Source organism: Sebastes fasciatus, chromosome 6 (assembly GCF_043250625.1).
Source record: "Sebastes fasciatus isolate fSebFas1 chromosome 6, fSebFas1.pri, whole genome shotgun sequence".
Classification (NCBI taxonomy): Eukaryota; Metazoa; Chordata; class Actinopteri; order Perciformes; family Sebastidae; genus Sebastes; species Sebastes fasciatus.
Window position 1 is genome coordinate 2827971 of NC_133800.1, and position 23389 is coordinate 2851359.

The 23389-nt window shown below is 41.6% G+C and overlaps 2 protein-coding genes across 2 annotated transcripts; one reads left to right on the forward strand and one right to left on the reverse strand.

Moving 5' to 3' along the window:
• Positions 1-5149: 5149 nt before the first annotated feature.
• On the reverse strand, positions 5150-6493 carry LOC141768797 (C-X-C motif chemokine 10-like). Its single transcript, XM_074637171.1, has 4 exons — positions 6349-6493; positions 5788-5917; positions 5596-5676; positions 5150-5484 (listed from the first exon to the last, which is right to left on the reverse strand). The coding sequence occupies exons 1-4, from the start codon at positions 6401-6403 to the stop codon at positions 5391-5393; spliced, it is 360 nt and encodes a 119-aa protein (XP_074493272.1). The 5' UTR covers positions 6404-6493; the 3' UTR covers positions 5150-5390.
• Positions 6494-12695: 6202 nt separating this feature from the next.
• LOC141768799 (phosphatidylinositol 4-phosphate 5-kinase-like protein 1) lies at positions 12696-21906 on the forward strand. The gene is made up of 10 exons (XM_074637173.1): positions 12696-12825; positions 15317-15505; positions 15601-15651; positions 16052-16206; positions 17038-17162; positions 19156-19190; positions 19270-19325; positions 19407-19519; positions 19703-19865; positions 20758-21906. Exons 2-10 carry the CDS (start codon positions 15317-15319, stop codon positions 21200-21202), a joined length of 1332 nt encoding a protein of 443 aa, XP_074493274.1. The 5' UTR covers positions 12696-12825; the 3' UTR covers positions 21203-21906.
• The last annotated feature ends 1483 nt before the right edge of the window (positions 21907-23389 follow it).

Consider the following 23389-nt stretch of genomic DNA (forward strand, 5'->3'; position numbering starts at 1 on the left):
TCCTCAAAATTGAGCTTGACATATTTGGTATCTTTGGAAACTTTAGGATCCTGCCTAGGATTGACAATAAAGATTATGAGATGATGAGTTGGAAATGATGGATTCACAGTTTGGCTGAAGTAGACCAGAGGTCAACATGTTTGGCTTGTGGCCCCTTAAAGCTGAAGTAGGCCAGATCGGAGCAAATATGACGGCATCTGCAAGATTTCACAGACCGGAGGAAAACAAGCAGTAAGAACTGATCTGAGGTCTGCTGTCTATGAGAGCCGGCTGTCAATCACTTGCGAACTCCGACCAAACGGTCAAACTATGCAGCGCTGATCAAATATGAATCAATATTATGTTACGTTAATAACTATTTCTCTCCTCAAATGTTTTCAGAATCCTCTTGTAGTGTACTGTTTAGCTGTAAAATGAGAAAGTTTGTGACCCGGCAGCCAAGTTGAGATCAAGTTGAGGAAATAACGAGCACCGCCCACCAGCAGGAGCACAGCCAATAGGAACGCTCTCTCTCTGAAATGACCTGTGATTGGTCAAAGTCTCCCGTTACGGGCTACATTTTTTAAAGCCTGAAAACAGAGCCATGAGGAGGAGCAGCAGTCTAGTTTTCTCTCAGAACACTTGAATTACAATATGGGAATATGGTATTTTTGCCCAATGATGCCAAAAATATACTGCCTACTGCAGCTTTAAATCGAAGTACTGCTGACATGTGACCATTGGTCACAGGCTACATACACTGTATTCGAAACCGCCTACTACATACTACTGAGGAACGCAGTGTATACTGCTTTCCTCAGTAGTATGCAGTATGAAACGGTGAAAGTGATGTATTTAGCAGTATGCTAGACGAGGCTTTAGCCTTTAAACCAGCTCTTAAAGCACTGGACAAAAAACAAACTCGTACCACTATTACTATATTATCAAAAAATACAACTTAGATTTTGTTGTTTATGTTTGTTTCCTTTATAAGTTACTGCAGTTTTAAACTATTTATTCTAACAGCTCATAGTGAAGTCAGACAACCAGGATCATCAACGAGGGGAGACGGGAAATATAAAACATTGATCCACAACATTTACGTTACTCAAACTGCTTTTTCTGTTTCAGCAACTAAACACAGGACTGATATCCCTCCAGATATTAGAGTGATGTTAAAAAGGGTCATGTTGTCTCAGCAGGTATCTCTCTGCCCTGTCAGAGGCTGCTCTTTACCTCTCTCCTTTTCCCTCTCCTCTTCCCTCTCCTCTTCCCTCTCCTCTTCTCTCTCCTCTTCCCTCGCGTCTTCCCTCTCCTCTCTGCTGCTCTGTGGCCGGCTCTCCAGCGAGCTAAGCTGGTGGGTGATTTTGGAGCTTTTCAACTCCAAAAAGGCAGATAAACACGGGATCCCGTTAAATTATAATGGACATGTGTGTGTTGTGATATTTAAACAAACTAACCATCAACAAGGAAATAAAAGCCTCCGTCTACGAGACCGGTCTCTAGAGAGATCCAGCCAGCTCATAGCGGTCTGTGAGCGTGACTACCCGGCTGGAGAGGTGGCGACCCCGGCAGGCGCTAACTACATAGCTGTCACAGCAGTTTTTGTGGAGCTTCTAAACTCCGATAAATGGTGGAGCAAATGTTCGATTCGCCATCTAATATTGTAAACTGTCAATATTCTAAATCTACACAGTTGATTTCTCGCCTCAACATTTTTCAGAAGTGAATGTAGTGATGAAATAGCTACGAAAAATGTAAAAAACTGCCGCTTTTGGCTGCTGTTGTTGTAACCGTAGCCTGTAGCGGTCCAGCGCTTTGCATTGTGAGATACAGTAGGTGAGGTACACTGGTCAGATATATACTGGAGATATTTTCCAAATCAGTATGACATCCGGGTATTTTTGGCATACTGTAGATTTTGCTTTTGTTCGCGTACTACATACTACATTTTGGCCAAATCAGTACGTACTACTAGTATAGTATGAGATTGTACTACTAGTATAGTATGAGGTTGTTCTACTAGTATAGTATGAGGTTGTTCTACTAGTATAGTATGAGGTTGTACTACTAGTATAGTATGAGGTTGTACTACTAGTATAGTATGAGGTTGAACTACTAGTATAGTATGAGGTTGTACTACTAGTATAGTATGAGGTTGAACTACTAGTATAGTATGAGATTGTACTACTAGTATAGTATGAGGTTGTACTACTAGTATAGTATGAGGTTGTACTACTAGTATAGTATGAGGTTGTACTACTAGTATAGTATGAGGTTGTACTACTAGTATAGTATGAGGTTGTACTACTAGTATATTATGCGGTTCTGAATACAGGTTGTGACCAGTTCAAGCAAAGGGTGATTTTTTTTGCTGCTTTACTTGAAGAAGCTCTACACGCAGCATTGTGGTGTCGACATGCTTGTTCGGTCGGGTAAGTGTTGAGGACATGAAGAGGGTGTGGGATGTGAGAGTGGTGGACACTGACTTATACTGTGGGGTCTGCACATATTCGGGTAGGCACCTCCTGATTGCTGCTTGTGATTGGAGGAGAGCATTAACCATAGAGTCCCGTAGAGGGCTTCTCCTGTGTTTTTAGAACTACGGTTACAATATTGTTACCTTCGATATATTCTAATCCCAAATAAGTAGTCCTCTGCTTGACCAGTTCAGTGGAAAAAGGATCCCATTTGTGCTGAATACAGTTGTTTCAGTTTCACATCTTGAATATCTTGCCAGGGTATTTCCTCTTTCCCTGAATTCCCCCAAATCAGATATGACTTTCTCCTTTCTTTCTTCCTTAAAACTACTAATTTCATCATACTACTATGGAAGCAGCTGTATGATGTGTCATATGGTCAATGTACACACCACCACCACAGAATTGGTCAGGCACAACAATACCACATGTCCCAGGGTAATAACAATATATACTGTGTATATGTGATTTGTATACACTGACTGTGCAATGTCAGTACTACTCCGGTGTAACTTCAATTCATACTGTGCAATACTTTCAGGGGAAATTTCATTTCAATCACTGTGCAATATCAATTAATTATTCCTATAATTTCTTGTATCATTATTTTAGTATCTCCTTGAATTTATCCACAATCTTTACTTTTTTAAATTTACTTTCTTTATTATTCTGTAATTACTGTTGCTTCTAATATTAGTATGATGGTTATTGTCTCAATTACTTCTCTATAGTATGTTTTCCTTTATTTTTTTTTAATTTATTTTTTTTGTTTTGTTTATTTATTTATCACTACAGCCATTGTTTTACCCCATCTCTTCTTTTTGTCCATTCAATCTGTCTGTCCGACCCTCTGTCCGTCTGTCCGTCTCTCCGTCTGTCCGTCTGTCCGCCTGTCCGTCTGTCCGTCTATCTATTCGACCATCTGTCTGTCTATTACCGTCCCTGTCAGTCTATAATGCGTCGTAGGGGACTGTGAAGTGGTCAAAAAACACAACAGAAAAAACATTGATAAATATATTTGGGTATTTCCTAAGATACGCTCAAGGTAACCGGTTGTTTTAGATCAACCCAAAACAAAATGTTACCTGGACACTGACATTACGTATCAATACGTAACTGGAAGCACGTGAACTGTGAAAGATCAGTGGCTCCCAGTGCAGGGCAACAGACTTGGAGAAAGTGCTGTTTTGCTCTTATGAGATCAAATCCAGCTCGATACGATCTAGCAAAAAATACATTTTCTAGGGCTGTCAATCGATTCAATATTTAATCGCGATCAATCACATGATTGTTCATAGTTAATTGTGATTGATCACAAATTAATCGCACATTTTTTATCTGTTCAAAATGTACCTTAAAGGAAGATTTGTCAAGTATTTGATACTCTTATCAACATGGGAGTGGACAAATATGCTGCCTAATGCAAATGTATGTATCTATCTTTTATTGGAAATGAATTAACAACACAAAACAATGACAAATAATGTCCAGAAACCCTCACAGGTACTGCATTTAGCATAAAACAATATGCTCAACATGGCAAACTGCAGCCCAACAGGCAACAACAGCTGTCAGTGTGTCAGTGTGTTGACTTGACTATGACTTGACCCAAACTGCATGTGATTATCATAAAGTGGGCATGTCTGTAAAGGGGAGACTCGTGGGTACCCATAGAACCCCGTTTACATTCACATATCTGGGGGTCAGAGGTCAAGGGTCCTATTTGAAAATGGCCATGACGTTTTTTCTTGTCAAACTTAAGCGCAAGTTTGGAGCGTTATTTAACCTCCTTCCTGAGAATCTAGTATGACATGGTTGGTAACGATGGATTCATTAACGTTTTTCTAGTTTCATATCTACCCAGACCATGCACAAACATATAGACTGTGAACATGATTACCTCACGTTTAGCTGGTGAGATGTAAAATAACTGTCTTACTTTTCTGTAATGTTATTGTAAGCAAGTATTGAGTGTTGAAAGTAAGCACAGGTTCAGGTTGAGTTATGTTAAAGCTGGAGCAAATATCATTTAAATAAGTTAAATTTATAAAACGGTCACTATATCCTGACAGTAGTGCATGAGACAGGTAATCTGAAACAAATCATGTCCCTCTGTGTCCTCCGGTGTGCTCCTAATGGCATCTGCAAGATTTCACAGAACGGAGGAAAACAGCCAATCAGAGCCGAGCTGGAGCCTTGCCGTGTCTGAGCAGCTGTCAACCACTCGCAAACTCCGATCAAACGGTCAAACTAGGCAGCGCTGATCAAATATGAATCAATATTCTGTTACTGTAATGCTTATTTCTCTCCTCAAATGTTCTCAGAATCATCTTGTAGTGTACTGTTTAGCTGTAAAATGAGAAAGTTTGTGACCCAGCAGTCATGTTGGGATTAAGTTGAGGAAATACCAAGCACTGCCCACTAGCCGGAGCACAGCCAATAGGAACGCTCTCTCTCTCTGAAATGACCTGTGATTGGCCAAAGTCTCCCATCACGACTAGATTGTTTTAAGGCCTGAAAACAGAGCCATGAGGAGGAGCAGAAGTCTAGTTATCTCTCAGAACACTTGAATTACAATATGCTGAAAGGATATTATGTGATTTTTGCCCAATGATGCCAAAAACATTCTGCCTACTGAAGCTTGTGTATGTTAAATACACGAGGCAAAACAAAACACAGAACACAGAAAGTCCATTTGGGTGTTTTATTTTTGGTGTGTAAAAAGGACATACAGATTATTTACTTGGTATAAATACATGAAGACAATTTAAGTTAAGAAGACAGAAACAGAAGACTGGTCATTGTGAACATTTTGATCATTTATAGACACTTAACGGTATTTACATGACAATGATAATGAACAACTCCTTCTATTCTAACAACAGTGTTTCCGTTCCACTATATCCTCCTCAGTGCAGCGGTGGTGGAGTCTTACAGCTTGGATATCGTGTGTGGTCTCGTTGAGCTCTGAGTATTTGTTTGACTGGATGCTGTTGTTGTGCTCACTGCTCCATTCTTTGCATGTCTGAATCAACAGATGTAAAAAGCACACTATTAGTAAAAAGCAGTGGAGATGTGAAACATTCACTGTAGTATTTTATATGGGGAGACCTTGAACATAATGTTGATGTCTTACTTGTTTTGGTTATTCAGAATGAGTTGTCCAAGCTTTGACTCTGGATTAACACATTTTTCCTTATCTGCTGTAGTTCTGATACTGGGGAAAGAAGAAAAACAGTGTTAGAGAAAAGCTGAAGAATGCAGCTGAATGACATAATTGCTCATTTACTCACATAATTGACATGTTAGTAACTACTCATTTACTCACATAATCTCTGTACGTGGACAGAAGATACTTGGGTGGTGCACGACTGGCTCTCCCTTGATGAGCTTTAAGTTGACCCTGCCGACGTAACCGTTCAAACACTTGCACTTACTGGATTTGTTGTCTGGTTGCCCTGTGGGAAGAAAAGACGACAACAATTTAAAAGACTGCATTACTTATAATTTACTTTGCCTATATTACTGTTTAAATAATTGTCACGGGCTATTTAACTTTATTTTTTATACATTTTCTATTTTTGACATTGGCATATTATCACCTTAAAAAGTTGTTATGGCGAACCTGCCATAAAGCAGTTGCCTATTACACATTGATCTTAAAATTCCCTTTAAATCATTGACAGTTTGGTGTTGGTTCTTTGGACAATCTCAATTATGTGAAATATAAGATGCAACATTTACAGCAAAAAAACAACAACAACAATACCAGTAAGATACAATTAGAAGAAGGGTGAGCATGTAAAAAAAACAGCTGCTATACTAAAGTGGGATGTAAGCTCCATCACAAGGACAAGAGAATTACAGAACACTAAACTTTTCACAGTACCTTGTGCACAGAGGACAAGCAGGCTGGCGAGAACGGCAATGACAGCTGGATTCATAGTTGTTGGCTGTAGACAGGTTATGGCTCACACTCCACTGTGTCTTTCTTCAGTCTGGACTCCTTGATAATGTCAAGCTGCTGACCTACTCTCTTTTTATACAGTTGGCTACACCCACACACAAAGCTGCAGTGCAATATGACACAATGCTTTCACTTTCCAGTATAACTTTCACTTCCTCTATACCTTCTTTTTTCCTTCAAAATGCCTGTTTCCTGGAATCAGAAACACTTCTTATCCAGGAGCTTTGTTTCAGAGAATCAATTTAGTGTCCATAATGGCTTCTTCTTCTTGTATATACATGAAGAAAAGAGGTCTTTGAGGGAATCCATTCAATTAAGTTCAGCTTAAATGTAAATAGGCACACTTGCATACAACAAAACAGTCTCGTCATTCCAAGATTCAGAGTGAGAGAAAAATGTTTTTTCTACAATCTTGTTCCAAAAAATAGTTGAAGGTACTTTATAATGTGTGAACTATTCAAATCCAATGTACCGTGATTTTGTCCATTCCATCAAATAGAAACATTCTAGATGTTTCTACAAATCCTCAAAATTGAGCTTGACATATTTGGTATCTTTGGAAACTTTAGGTTCCTGCCTAGGGTTGACAATAAAGATTATGAGATGATGAGTTGGAAATGATGGATTCACAGCTTGGCTGAAGTAGACCAGAGGTCAACATTTATGGCTTGTGGCCCCTTAAAGCTGAAGTAGGCCAGATCAGAGCAAATATGACGGCATCTGCAAGATTTCACAGACCAGAGGAAAACAAGCAGTAAGAACTGATCTGAGGTCTGCTGTCTATGAGAGCCGGCTGTCAATCACTTGCGTACTCCGACCAAATGGTCAAACTATGCAGCGCTGATCAAATATGAATCAATATTCTGTTACTGTAATGTCTATCCCCTCCTCAAATGTTTTCAGAATCATCTTGTAGTGTACTGTTTAGCTGTAAAATAAGAAAGTTTGTGACCCGGCAGCCATGTTGAGATCAGGTTGAGATGGCTTGAAGGAACGCCAAGTACTGGTCACATGACCGGAGCACAGCCAATAGGAATGCTCTCTCTCTGAAATGATATATAGATGTAGTCTCCATGATATCACCCATAGGTTTCTGAAGAGCGTTAAAATTAAGCTCAAAGTGAACTGGTGATGACTGGCTAATCCAAAAATGGCCAACGAGGTAGAGCGTGGATGGAGCTGAGGCGGGCTGAATGAAGCTTGGTTGCTGAAGCACGCCCACATACAAACATTACTTGTATTGTACTCTTCCTGTGGCTCAGTATTAGCAACTATTTAGTGTATTTTGACCACACTGTCTGATCGTCACTGTTTAAAGGTATTCCTTTGTCATAATGCGTCGTAGGGGACTGTGAAGTGGTCAAAAAACACAACAGAAAAAAACATTGATAAATATATTTGGGTATTTCCTAAGATACACTCAAGGTAACCGGTTGTTTTAGATCAACCCAAAACAAAATGTTACCTGGACACTGACGTTACATATCACTACATAACTGGAAGCATCTGAACTGTGAAAGATCAGTGGCTCCCAGTGCAGAGCAACAGACTTGGAGAAAGTGCTGTTTTGCTCTTATGAGATCAAATCCAGCTCGATACGATCTTGCAAAAAATACATTTTCTAGGGCTGTCAATCGATTCAATATTTAATCGCGATCAATCACATGATTGTTCATAGTTAATTGTGATTGATCACAAATTAATCGCACATTTTTTATCTGTTCAAAATGTACCTTAAAGGAAGATTTGTCAAGTATTTAATGCTCTTATCAACATGGGAGTGGACAAATATGCTGCCTAATGCAAATGTATGTATCTATCTTTTATTGGAAATCAATTAACAACACAAAACAATGACAAATAATGTTCAGAAACCCTCACAGGTACTGCATTTAGCATAAAACAATATGCTCAACATGGTAAACTGCAGCCCAACAGGCAACATCAGCTGTCGGTGTGTCAGTGTACTGACTTGACTATGACTTGCCCCAAACTGCATGTGATTATCATAAAGTGGGCATGTCTGTAAAGGGGAGACTCGTGGGTACCCATAGAACCCCGTTTACATTCACATATCTGGGGGTCAGAGGTCAAGGGACCCCTTTGAAAATGGCCATGACCGTTTTTTCTTGTCAAACTTAAGCGCAAGTTTGAAGCGTTATTTAGCCTCCTTCCTGAGAAGCTAGTATGACATGGTTGGTAACGATGGATTCATTAACGTTTTTCTAGTTTCATATCTACCCAGACTATACACAAACATAAAGATTGTGAACATGATTACCTCACGTTTAGCTGGTGAGATGTAAAATAACTGTCTTACTTTTCTGTAATGTTATTGTAAGCAAGTATTGAGTGTTGAAAGTAAGCACAGGTTCAGGTTGAGTTATGTTAAAGCTGGAGCAAATATGATTTAAATAAGTTATATTTATAAAACGGTCACTATATCCTGACAGTAGTGCATGAGACAGGTAATCTGAAACAAATCATGTCCCTCTGTGTCCTCCGGTGTGCTCCTAATGGCATCTGCAAGATTTCACAGAACGGAGGAAAACAGCCAATCAGAGCCGAGCTGGAGCCTTGCCGTCTATGAGCTGGCTGTCAATCATTCGCAAACTCCGATCAAACGGTCAAACTAGGCAGCGCTGATCAAATATGAATCAATATTCTGTTACTGTAATGCCTATTTCTCTCCTCAAATGTTTTCAGAATCATCTTATAATGAACTGTTTAGCTGTAAAATTAGAAAGTTTGTGACCCGGCAGCCATGTTGGGATCAAGTTGAGGAAATACCAAGCACTGCCCACCAGCCGGAGCACAGCCAATAGGAACGCTCTCTCTCTCTGAAATGACCTGTGATTGGTCAAAGTCTCTCGTCACGACTAGATTGTTTTAAGGCCTGAAAACAGAGCCATGAGGAGGAGCAAAAGTCTAGTTTTCGCTCAGAACACTTGAATTACAATATGCTGAAAGGTTATTATGGGATTTTTGCCCAATGATGCCAAAAACATTCTGCCTACTGACCTGTGATTGGTCAAAGTCTCCCGTTACGGGCTACATTTTTTAAAGCCTGAAAACAGAGCCATGAGGAGGAGCAGCAGTCTAGTTTTCTCTCAGAACACTTGAATTACAATATGGGAATATGGGATTTTTGCCCAATGATGCCAAAAATATACTGCCTACTGCAGCTTTAAATCGAAGTACTGCTGACATGTGACCATTGGTCACAGGCTACATACACTGTATTTGAAACCGCCTACTACATACTACTGAGGAACGCAGTATACACTGCGTTCCTCAGTAGTACGCAGTATGAAACGGTGAAAGTGATGTATTTAGCAGTATGCTAGACGAGGCTTTAGCCTTTAAACCAGCTCTTAAAGCACTGGACAAAAAACAAACTCGTACCACTATTATTATATTATCAAAAAATACAACTTAGATTTTGTTGTTTATGTTTGTTTCCTTTATAAGTTACTGCAGTTTTAAACTATTTATTCTAACAGCTCATAGTGAAGTCAGACAACCAGGATCATCAACGAGGGGAGACGGGAAATATAAAACATTGATCCACAACATTTACGTTACTCAAACTGCTTTTTCTGTTTCAGCAACTAAACACAGGACTGATATCCCTCCAGATATTAGAGTGATGTTAAAAAGGGTCATGTTGTCTCAGCAGGTATCTCTCTGCCCTGTCAGAGGCTGCTCTTTACCTCTCTCCTTTTCCCTCTCCTCTTCCCTCTCCTCTTCCCTCTCCTCTCCTCTCTCCTCTTCTCTCTCCTCTTCCCTGTGCTCTCTCCTCTCCTCTTCCCTCTCCTCTTCCCTCACCTCTTCCCTCTCCTCTTCCCTCTCCTCTCCTCTCTCCTCTTCCCTCTCCTTTTCCCTCTCCTCTTCCCTCTCCTCTTCCCTCTCCTCTCCTCTCTCCTCTTCTCTCTCCTCTTCCCTGTCCTCTCTCCTCTCCTCTTCCCTTTCCTCTTCCCTCACCTCTTCCCTCTCCTCTTCTCTCTCCTCTCCTCTCTCCTCTTCCCTCTCCTCTTCCCTCTCCTCTCCCCTCTCCTCTTCCCTCTCCTCTTCCCTCTCCTCTCTGCTGCTCTGTGGCCGGCTCTCCAGCGAGCTAAGCTGGTGGGTGATTTTGGAGCTTTTCAACTCCAGAAAGGCAGATAAACACGGGATCCCGTTAAATTATAATGGACATGTGTGTGTTGTGATATTTAAACAAACTATCCATCAACAAGGAAATAAAAGCCCCTCATCTACGAGACCGGTCTCTAGAGAGATCCAGCCAGCTCATAGCGGTCTGTGAGCGTGACTACCTGGCTGGAGAGGTGGCGACCCCGGCAGGCGCTAACTACATAGCTGTCACAGCAGTTTGTGGAGCTTCTAAACTCCGACAATGGTGGAGCAAATGTTCGATTCGCCATCTAATATTGTAAATTGTCAATATTCTAAATCTACACAGTTGATTTCTCGCCTCAACATTTTTCAGAAGTGAATGTAGTGATGAAATAGCTACGAAAAATGTAAAAAACTGCCGCTTTTGGCTGCTGTTGTTGTAACCGTAGCCTGTAGCGGTCCAGCGCTTTGCATTGTGAGATACAGTAGGTGAGGTACACTGGTCAGATATATACTGGAGATATTTTCCAAATCAGTATGACATCCGGGTATTTTTGGCATACTGTAGATTTTGCTTTTGTTCGCGTACTACATACTACATTTTGGCCAAATCAGTACGTACTACTAGTATAGTATGAGATTGTACTACTAGTATAGTATGAGGTTGTACTACTAGTATAGTATGAGGTTGTACTACTAGTATAGTATGAGGTTGTACTACTAGTATAGTATGAGGTTGAACTACTAGTATATTATGCGGTTTTGAATACAGGTTGTGACCAGTTCAAGCAAAGGGTGATTTTTTTTGTTGCTTTACTTGAAGAAGCTCTACACGCAGCATTGTGGTGTCGACATGCTTGTTCGGTCGGGTAAGTGTTGAGGACATATGTACGGCGGCAACATGTTTCACGCCTTGTTCATTCATACGGTTCTTTTTTACATTTTTTAATGAAGAGGGTGTGGGATGTGACAGTGGTGGAAACTGACTTATACTGTGGGGTCTGCACGTATTCGGGTAGGCACGTCCTGATTGCTGCTTGTGATTGGAGGAGAGCATTAACCATAGAGTCCCGTAGAGGGCTTCTCCTGTGTTTTTAGAACTAGGGTTACAATATTGTTACCTTCGATATATTTTAATCTCAAATAAGTAGTCCTCTGCTTGACCAGTTCAGTGGAAAAAGGATCCCATTTGTGCTGAATACAGTTGTTTCAGTTTCACACCTTGAATATCTTGCCAGGGTATTTCCTCTTTCCCTGAATTCCCCCAAATCGGACATGACTTTCTCCTTTCTTTCTTCCTTAAAACTACTAATTTCATCATACTACTATGGAAGCAGCTGTATGATGTGTCATATGGTCAATGTACACACCACCACCACAGAATTGGTCAGGCACAACAATACCACATGTCCCAGGGTAATAACAATATATACTGTATATATGTGATTTGTATTATGTACACTGACTGTGCAATGTCAGTACTACTCCGGTGTAACTTCAATTCATACTGTGCAATACTTTCAGGGGAAATTTCATTTCAATCACTGTGCAATATCAATTAATTATTCCTATTATTTCTTGTATCATTATTTTAGTATCTCCTTGAATTTATCCACAATCTTTACTTTTTGAATTTACTTTCTTTGTAATTCTGTAATTACTGTTGCTTCTAATATTAGTATGATGGTTATTGTCTCAATTACTTCTCTATAGTATGTTTTCCTTTTTTTTAATTTAATTTTATTTTATTTTGTTTATTTATTTATTTATCAGTACAGCCATTGTTTTACCCCATCTCTTCATATATATAATATATATATATATATATATATTATATATTTTACTTAATTATTTCCCCGCCCATTCGTTTTCCCATCTTTCGTTACATTTCTAGCTTTTTTGTCCATTCAATCTGTCTGTCCGACCCTCTGTACGTCTGTCCGTCTGTCCGTCTGTCCGTCTATCTGTTCGACCATCTGTCTGTCTATTACCGTCCCTGTGAGTCTATAATGTGTATAAGTCACCCATGGTTTGGAGGTTTGGAAGGGAGGAAGAGGGTGGTAAGGTAACAATGGGAGGAGTAGTGACACCTACGCTACATACCATTTCTTGTGCATGCGGCACACCCTGCAGAGCTTGCCTAACCTGCCTGGAATGCGGTCAGTTTGAATGGGCGGACACATTGTGTACACAAAGGCAAGGCTCATTTCAGACACACCATATGAGAAGACAAATTGTATGAACCATTTGCTGTGTTGTATGGTATAGTCCAAGCAAGAACCCCAGGTAAGAGCTACCTGAGCATATACCTAAGTCTGATTTAGTTTTTCAGTATCATCTAGAAACAAGACAATCTTTTTTTTAAAAAGACAAAACAATCTTTTAGCTTAATGAGCATATGAGCCTGCTCTTTTACATGGTACAGTGCACTGTATGTCTTAGGTATAACAAGTGTTATCTGTAATAGTGCTGTTTAATACGCCCAAAGTGACTTATCTTTATCAACTTAAAGTTGGTCTGTTTTAACATCTGAAATGTCCTCGTTGATTCATGATTGTTTGTACCACCACATGTGGAATTGTAACTCATAGTTGCAATGCTACACATGCTACAATGCTATGAGCATGCTATATAATGCTATGTAATGAGCAGCTATTTTATATCTAATTTATAATTGTTTCCTTATATCCATATACTATAAACATTTATGGGATATTAATGTCCAATTTATGGACGTGACAAAAGCAGACTGATATCTGAAATAGATTTTTAACCGCCCTAGTCCACCTTAAAACAAGATGGATTTTGGTTTGGTTTCATCTTTGTTTATTTGATGTGTAACTGAGTTCATGGTTTTATTGTTAACCACTTAGACCCTATCGGACCCAGCAGTAGCATGATCTTCACAAACAAGAACAAACAACGTTTATACATAGGGATCCCATTGTTTCTATAGAGGTATCATGTATGTCCAATTTCATTTTGGGAAACAACACATATAGAAAATTCACATAAAACAATACATATTTGGGAGCCCCAGAACTGCTATATAACAAAATACATCTATGCATAAAAGTGGACATAGAGCTTTTAATAATTTTCACTCATTTGGCGTTGGACATATATACGTTAAAGCTTCAGTAGGCAACAAGTTTTTGGCATCATTGGGCAAAAATTCCATAATAACCTTTCAGCATATTGTAATTCAAGTGTTCTGAGAGATAACTAGACTTCTGCTCCTCCTCATGGCTCTGTTTTCAGGCTTTAGAACTGAAAACATCTGAGGAGAGAAATAGGCATTACAGTAACAGAATATTGATTCATATTTTATCAGCGCTGCCTAGTTTGACTGTTTGATCGGAGTGACTGACTCGTTGCTCTCATAGACGGCAGCTGGACGGCAGACACCAAATCTGCTCTGACTGGTTGATTTCCTCCGGTCTGTGAAATCTTGCTGATACCGTTAGGAGCACCGGAGGACACAGAGGCACATGACATTTTCAGATTACCGGTCTCATGCACTACTGTCAGGATATATTGACCGTTTTATAAATATAACTTTTTTAATCATATTTGCTCCATTTCTACCCACTGCTGTTTTAAATATTGTCGAAGTTCTAAACTTGAGGTGAACAGCTGAAGAAATGAGCCCAGTAAGTCAAAAACTTGCCCTGAAGGGTTTTCCTGGAATTTTGCTCTTCCACATGAGATGACATGAGCCTCCACTTCAAGTTCAGCACGCCCATGAATTAGAGGCTGTGACGGACTGTTTTGTCATCACGATAGTTGCCAGATTTGGGGAATACTTGTTGTGACATGTGTATTGACATCAGGGCCTTAAAGGGACTGTTTGTAACTTCTTACACGTATAAATCATTGCGGGTCGGTGTCCCATGCGCGCTCGCGTGTGACTACGCTGTTCAGACAAGACTCCAACACAAACTATACGGAAGCACCAAAACCTCTTGGTTGTATCTAGTGAAGCCCGTCTGTTAATCAGTGTTGGCCGCGGTAGGAGGACGCAGGGGAGACTGTAGCTTTGGTCTCCAGGACCGGAGTCTCTGCTGTACTCTGCTTCTCTGCCTGCCTTCACTCACACACAGCGCTCGTTCTCACTCTTTCGCCTCCACTCTCACGTGCATGCGCGCACACTCCACACTGCAGAAGAGTTAGTTTAGCTCTGAGAATATCTAGTGAATGTTCAGTGGACGTTTGTGCAGAAATAACTGCTGCAGCTCCTCCAGACCAACAGAGGTTTCCCGTGTCTTGTGAAGTGACGGGGCTCCGCAGAGAGAAACGTTATCGTCTCCGACCAAAACTCCGGTGTCTCCCCTGTTCCCTCCGGCCGCGGTCGGGAGGCTGAAGCAGGAAAAGCCAACACTAGGATCAGCATTGATTGATGGAGAGACCTTAGTCTGGTCAGCTAACATTACTGCCAAGCAGCTGAAATATAGAGTGATATTGTGCTTTTAGCTGACGTGTGTCGCTTCACTGTTTTGAGCGATGTTCGTTCATGTCTATGTAGAGCGAGCACAAGCGCGAGCACGATCAACAGGACGCTGACTTTCGTTGACTTAACGGCCACAGGTGTCACTGTTAACAAGACATTTCTGATTCTTACAAACAGTCCCTTTAAGCATAGTAGTACTGTAGCCCATGCTTTTTAAAAGTTTAAACATTTTTCCTCTTGGCACATGATCACGTACTTTATAAAAGTCTATGTATGTTATATACTGAATGTCATTCTTTTTACACTGATATCTGTCCAGTGTCACAGATGGAACGTAGAAAAGCTGCTGGCACCTCCAGAGCCGCCAGGCGAAGACGCTGGTGGCGTTTGAGACAGCGATGGAGGATGGTAGGGGTGTTTGAGATCGATCCAGAACATGAGTTCTACCATCTGACATCCATGATAAAAGAAGGCATGCATGCTTCAATTCAGACCACTATGGACACATCAGGCCAGGTGAATACTTTTCTAATTATAGGCCACTGGTTGGATTTTAAACATGAAACATTGTAGACATAAATTCACTCATCAACCCTTCATCTCCTGCACAGGATACAACCGCTGCTGAACATTTCAAGACAGCGGAAACTCTAACTCATGAGGCAAGTGATAATTTAGGAGCAGCAGTAGGTCAGTCCGTGGGGACTTGGCTTGGGAACCAGAGGGTCACCGGTTCAAGTCCCTGCACGGACAACTGAGGTGCCCTTGAGCAAGGCACTGAACCCCCAAACTGCTCCTGAGCTCTGTATAGTAGCTGCCCCCTGCTCTTAATACTAGGATGGGTTAAATGCAGAGACTAAATGTCACTGTGTGCTGTACAATTGTGTGAAAATAAAATAATAACAGAATTTTTTTTTCATGCTTTGTTTCGTTTTCATATCTGGATAAAGTTGTCAATTATGGTCATATATTCAAAAGTTATCGCCCATTCATACTAAGAATTCCTGTCAAGCAATTTAAAACAAACATTTTCAAGGCTTCTGTTTAATCCTTGCCTTCCAGGGGTTCCAGATGCAGACGTTTGCAGCGTCAGTGTTTGCTAAACTGAGGCGTTCACTGGACATCACAGAGGAGGAATATATGAACTCCCTCTGCTCAAGCGAGTGCTACCTCCAGTTTGTCAGTAACTCCAAGAGCAAGGCAAACTTCTTTGTCACGTGAGCATAATCTTCTGTTACACACAGAGACCTTCCATTGACTACTTCTTTACCTTATCTCATCCTAACTCTAATTTCAAACTAAACTAACACCCAAAATGTTCTCACCTCAAAAATCAAAAACTCAAGCTAGTTTTTCAAGTACAAGAACACACGCACACATTTACTCACACATACTGACAGTATGTTTCAATTGCAGCATGTCTAGGAACTACATCTGCACTCGATGATTCTGCAGCTCACGATTTATGTCCAATTCCAACAATCAGTGTCAATTTAGGAAGTAGTGTGGCCTTTATGTAGCGAGGTGGAAAGAGTGTGGAGGTTGGGCTGGTGGATGTGACATTACAATGTGCAAAATACCATCTGACAATCAGTCCTTTGCTGTGAGTGTTACCTCCAAAACAGACTCATTACCTTAGGGGAATTAAATAAATGATAAAATAGATAAATAAGATTGTGGAGGCAACAAGTACCCCTGACCTGAAAAGCACCGGAGAGCTGTGAGAGGGCTGTGAGATTATTTGCAGAGTAGCAGCCAACTAATAAATCCCCAAATCCCATTTTTTTTTTTTTGTTTGTTCTGAGATTTAAGGACTGTTTCAGAAGTTTTTTCCATTGGATAAATATAATGATTTTTTTATTAACTGTAACCATGATCTTTCTCTAACGTTAACCATACTATAGTTGCCATGCAAGTGTAGAAAGTGAGAATTTAAAAATTTTTTGCATTGAACGTGAAAAAAAGTTTTGAACATAGTCTGGGGTTTTGCAGAATCATCCAATATTGATGTCTGTTTCTTGTTCTTGTCTGGTTGTTCTTGGTTTTAGGAATGACAAGAGATTCTTCTTAAAGACCCAGAGCGGGCGCGAGGTCAGGTTTCTCCTGTCCAATCTGCAGGCATACATGGACCACTTGGAGAAATACCCTCATTCACTGATGGTGAGGTTTCTGGGTAAGAGTGATTAATGCTACACACACATACACGCACACACACACACACACACACACACACACACACACACACACACACACACACACACACACACACACACACACACACACACACACACACACACACACACGCACTTCCCAACATACACCCACACAATACTTGATTTATTGATTAATCACATCATACATTCACTTAATCAGAGCAGAACAAATGGAGGCTTCACCCAGAGGTGGTGAAGCAGATTTGGTCCTCTCCAGGCTTGACTCCTGAGAGGGACAGGCTGAGGAGGGCTGGATAATCTGTACAACCTGTACAACCTCTCTGTAGTGGCAAGAGTCAAAGTGGTTAGGGTAAGATGGTTGGGTAGAGGAAAGGAGGCTAGATCCCCGGTCCTGTGCAGTCAGGTCTATTCTCTCCCTTTTACAGTGTTTGATGGTTAGAGGCCTGTCTCATGCAGCAGCCAACAGGGTTTTGACGATAGAGCGGTCTTTGGCCACCCTCTCATGGGCCAAGTGGTGCATGCGTCCTCCCTGCAGTGGGAACTGGCATTGGTGCTCGAGGCTTTGGTGAAGGACCCTTTTGAGCCTCTAGAGTGTTTCTGTTTAAAAGCGTTGTTATTCGAGACAGCTTTGCTGCTTGCACTGACTTCAGCTATGAGAGTATGTGAATTGACTGCCCTGTCAGTGCATCCCAGTTGCTTGATGCTTCGTGGTGACCACAGCAGGGCTACTCTCAGACCAAACCCCTCCCTTGTTCCTAAGAACTCAAGAAGTCCATTCAGGGTCGAGGGTCATACAACTGGATACTTTTTGTCCTCCACCCAATGCGGGAGACAGGGAGGCAAATTCGCATCTGCTATGCACTGTTCATGCTTTGGCATGTTATGTCGAACGCACGGCCCCCCCCTCAGGCGCACTCAAAAGCTGTTTGTGTACTTCGGTGATGGTGTGGCCAGAAAAGCCCTTTCCAAGAAATGCCTGGTGGGCTGGCTTTGAGTGTATCTCCCAGGCCTATAGGCAGGTGGGAAGAGACCCTCCTACTGTGGTCCACGCACACTCTACACGCAGCGTTGCAGTGTCGCAGTGTCTCACCCCACCTTGTCCGGTGGGGTGAGTGTCGAGGATATGTGTATTGTATGTACGGCAGCATTGTGATCGACGCCTCTATACGGTTTTATCTCTTGGACATGTTGGGGTCCTTTTCAGGGTTTGTGCTCGCTGGAACAACAGGATTGGTGAAAAGGTGAGATGTGATACACCGACATGTTCCCGTGCTCCTTGATGACCTGGGGAATGTTAGTGTCTACTGTTTGTTTTTGATCCCTGCAGGGTTAGACCATGGCTTTACCCAGATCAGTTGTGTACTACCTGAGGTGACTAGGGCCCCCTACTTGTCCGCTACAGCGGCCTATATTATAAAGAAGTAGGCAGGCTGCGGTGTCTAATCCTTAGCCAGTCTGGATCCATGTGGTTAGGTTGATATGGTGACGCGTCAGGGCGTACATCCATCGGACCCCACCCACTGTACCCATAGAGTCCAGTAGAGGGCAGAGCCTGTGTGAGTTAGAACGAAGGTTACAATATCGTAACCCTAGTTCTATAAGCACAGACGGAGCTCTCTACGGAGGTGGCCCTGCCGTTCCCGCGCCACTCGCTGAGGAGGGCATGGGATGCCAGATAGCGCTGGACGCCACCTTATATACCGTGGTATATAACGTAGGTATTAGGTAGGCACGCACTGATTGGCCCGCAACGGCTATGCAAATCTCAGTGAGTGAACGCGTGCATGTGATTGGAGGAGAGTATAGCCCATAGAGTTCAATAGAGGGCTCCGCCTGTGCTTATAGAACTAGGGTTACAATGTTGTAACCTACGTTTTTAAAGCAGAGGTTAAAAAGATTCTGTTGATCATGGTCTAAAGACAGAGACCTAGCAAAAGACACAGAAATATCACGTATGATTTTATAATATGCATTGTTCTTTCCCCATTCCAGGTGTCCACAGGATTGTCATTCCTAATGAAACAAAGGTATTTTATCAACATAATTACCAGTTGGTCATTATATCCATTATATCCTTAAAGTAAGTGTTGTGTGTCTGCTCTCCAGAAATACTTCATTGTGATGCAGAGTGTGTTTTACCCCGATGAGAGGATCAATATTAGGTACAGTATCTATGTTTCCCCATGTTTTGTTGTGTGGAGTTCTGACGGGTGTATGAAAGCTGTGATGTTTTTGTTGCATAGATACGATATCAAAGGCTGTGAGGTGGGTAGATATACTAACCCCGACACAGGGGGGAAACAAATAATCAAAGTGCTGAAGGACAATAACTTTGAAGGCCAGAGCATTGCATTAGGTAAGTGTCCACTCCCCTACACTTACTTACTCTACTTATTTCTGTAGAATGATGTTACGTTTTTCCGTAGAATGATGCTGTTGTGCAATGCAAGTTAACTTTCAGCAGCAGAAAAAAACTGAGCCACATGCAATCGGAAAGTGCAAGGGCACTCTAATGGAAATGCTTGTGTTGTTGCTGTAGGTCAAGAGAAATCCTGGTTTGCCAATCAAGTGAAAGTGGATGCTGCCTTCCTTCAGGGGCTTAATGTGCTGGACTACAGTGTCCTTCTGGCCCATCAACCTCTGCACAAAGATGAGCTGGAAGGGAAACACTCGTTGGCAAACCTTGTCGTTCGCACCACAATGTAGGTTTTATGTCCTTTGAGCAAGTACAAAACCAATGTGCTGTGCATTACAATATGTCTTATTTTCCATCTTCTTTATGTTGGTGCTCCAGTGAACTCTAAAAAGAAGTGTTTCACACACTCATGAAAAGCTTTCTTAAAATAAATATGCTTTTAAAGGGAATACGCTTATTCACTTTCATGCTGAGAGATATGAGAAGATCGATACCACTCCCACTCACTTGCGCTACCTATGGAGTTATAAATGTATTAGCAAAGCTTAGCATAAAGCCTGGAACCAGGGGAAACAGCTCTCTCAAAACTTCAAAAATAGCCTACTAACACCTCAAAAGCTCACTAATTGACCATTAGCTAAGGTCGATCCATGGGTCCACCTCCAAAGAGCTCTATGAGGCTGGTCATACAGCAGATAGAAACAGCAGTACTCAATGCTCAGCATGGCTTGGCGTCAGAACACTCACGCCAAGCTGCTGTATTAGGCAGACCGTCCCTCTACTACAGTCTAAATGCTTTTTGTCCACCACCTTCACCCACAATTGGACAAAGCATTCCATGCTACATGGCGCTCAATGGGAATGTTCAGCCTTAAGCTTTGCTTATACTCGTGCGAGACACCATGGCGTGGGCCTCCGTAGATGGCGCGGGCCTCCGTACATAGATGGTGCGCTCACTACAAGCATGCACGGAGACGTTTATGCTAAGCGCGTTGTTCGTTGAAGACTTGAATTAGTCTGATCTCATTAGCCCAGAGTTGTCTTTATGAAACAGATTCATCTTGGTTCAGTTTGTTCAGTTAGTTATTTGTTTGACTTATCCACAAGAAGCTTTTCACAAAGATCTGCCTTTTCTGTGCAACCTTTATGAACACCCTTCTGATTGTGTTTTCCCATAGGTCTGTGGACTTGCAGGACAGTCCCACCACGTCAGACCCCTCCACCATGCCATTACTGAAAGAGACCACGGGTGAGGTGGCACCAGATACAACAGAGTGTGGGTCAGGCCAGCCACCGGCAGCAGCTGAGTTCGATGGTGAAGGGATTCCCCTCCAGGAGATAAAGTGCCCTGCGAAAGAAACCAGGAGCGACTCAGAACTGCAGGAATTCCATGAGCATCATCGCAGGCTACTGCCCAACGTCAAAAATGCCGTTCATGTGGTAGATGGGCCTGACCGTCGCTACTTTGTGGGCATTATAGACATTTTCACTGTGTACGGCTGGAAGAAAAGACTGGAGAACCTGTGGAAAAGACTCCGCTTCCCAGGCAGGGCCTTTTCCACAGTCAGCCCAGACAAATATTCACACAGATTCTGCAAGTGGATACAGGACCACTCCGAGTGACACAATGCAGAAAAACATTGAGCACTGTTATACATAGCATTTGCTGTATAGCCCCCCCAGTGTCCACAGGATGGGGCTGTGTCGCATTCTGGCTCTGTCGTAATGGAGCGGCGGCTCAGTCAGAACGTGATGAGCTACATCCAGTGGATCTGTGGTATGACTGTAACCAGTCAAGAAGTGTTGATGCTGACTGTTTTCATTTTTGTATAGAAATTGTAGCCTTCTGTGCAGTTTCAGAGCCGTGATATAGGCAATATAGAAAAAATGCTTGGGGTGCCAGGGTACTGTAGTGGCTGGGCTAAATTAATAAACAGACAAATAAAAGAGCACATTAAAAACCTTGCAGTAATATGTGCAGATTGTGGAGAAGCACTCCCCATGTTGTCACATGATTATGTTCACTTAGTTTTCCACCTGCTCAGACCACCCTTTGGGTTGAATTTAGGGACGCACCGATACCGATATTGGATATTGGGCCTGTACTGGCTTAGATAGCTGGATCGGGTATCAGTGACAATGGGGCCGATATATTCAATTCAATTCTATGTTTGCTATACACACTATATACTGGAATTTTATTTCCTGTTTAAATTTTGACCAATTTGTTGCTGCATTAAAAAAAAGTTACACTTTCATTTTAATTAATGTAAATAATTCCTGTTCATTTTTAAGATATTTTACCAAGTTTCTGGTGTACAATTTATTATGTTAATAATAAATAACAATTCACTACATTTAGATCTATGTGTTTATTGGTCACGTTTTGTTTTACAAAGATAGGAAAGCGATGTTTAAGTCCAGCCTGATGTTGCCTTACACGTAAAAGAATGATATCCGCTGGATGGCACATCACCCAATCACCAACAGCTTTGTTTTGTATGAGTTCAAACCTTTGAAGCAGGTGTCTAATGGCTCTATGTGCTGTGATGAGTGAGGTGGGTGGGTTCCAGTTGAACTCCACAGGGTTTACCTGGCAAAGTGGTATGACCAGACCAAAACATCCTCTTACCTGTACTTAGCCCCATTTGTGGCCTCAGCACTTACTCCGTGATTCTATCTTATAGCATTTCCAACACAAACCGAGTTGTACAGTATCTTCACAGATGTCTGCTGTCTACCAGGAATGACAAAATGATTGTACGGGGCAAAGCCAATGTTAAAATAAAAACAAAAAAATCCACAGTCTGTGGAGGACTGCTGTGGGGTTATGCCTTACTAGGCAACTATAGAAATTTACCATTTTTAAAATGTTGTGAGAGAAGCCCTTCTTTTAGTTATATTTTTGCATTCATATTTTTACAATTCATAGCATTGTGATGTTTAACACAGAGTTACCATGGTTATCAGGGGAAGCCCACAGGCGTAAAAGGTAAACAAAGAGGGCAACACATGGGTGTTCAGCCAGGCATAGGCCTATTCAAATTTACACAGAAACATTAACATTAAGGATTTAAGATGGTACATAAAAAAACACATGAAATCAGAGGAATGCCAGCATTAGACTATATTACACACCTGGTTTATTCATCAACTAGTTCTTTTAATTTGGTTAATGAAGTTTGACAAAAACAATTACATTGTTTTTTGACAGTTAGGCTACCTCTAGTCTCGTAAGGCAAGAGAAGACATTCCAATAGGCAGTAAAAGACGTAAAATAAAACCCCACAAAAGTGCTGTCCCATTCATATTTATGCTATTTTGAGCCTGTGCAGCCTCTCACACTCAACCATTTATCAGGTGATGTCAGTCAAGTCCCTGAGGGTTCAGGGTTTAAGGCCTTAGAGGGGACATTGGGATTGGGCCTTCCTCTCTTTGCTTCTACTCTTTAGCCATGTCTCCCTAACCCCGGGGACGGGCTCTCCGGCTCTGCAGGTCGATGAATCTTTTTCTTATGCTTTCTTTATTGAAGGTGATGCTCATTTACAGAGGTACAAACAGATACATACATTGAAAAAAAGAAGAGAAAGAAGCTTTATCATTTTAAATATTATATTAATTTAATAACTTGAAGGGACTGTTTGTAAGAATCATAAATTGGTTGTAACAGCAGCACCTGTGGCCGTTAAGTCAACGAAAGTCAGCGTCCTGTTGCTCGCGCTCGCCCGTGTGCACGCGCTACGTGAATGTGAGCGAGCATCTGTCAAAACAGTGAGGCGACACACGTCAGCTAAAAGCACAATATCACTC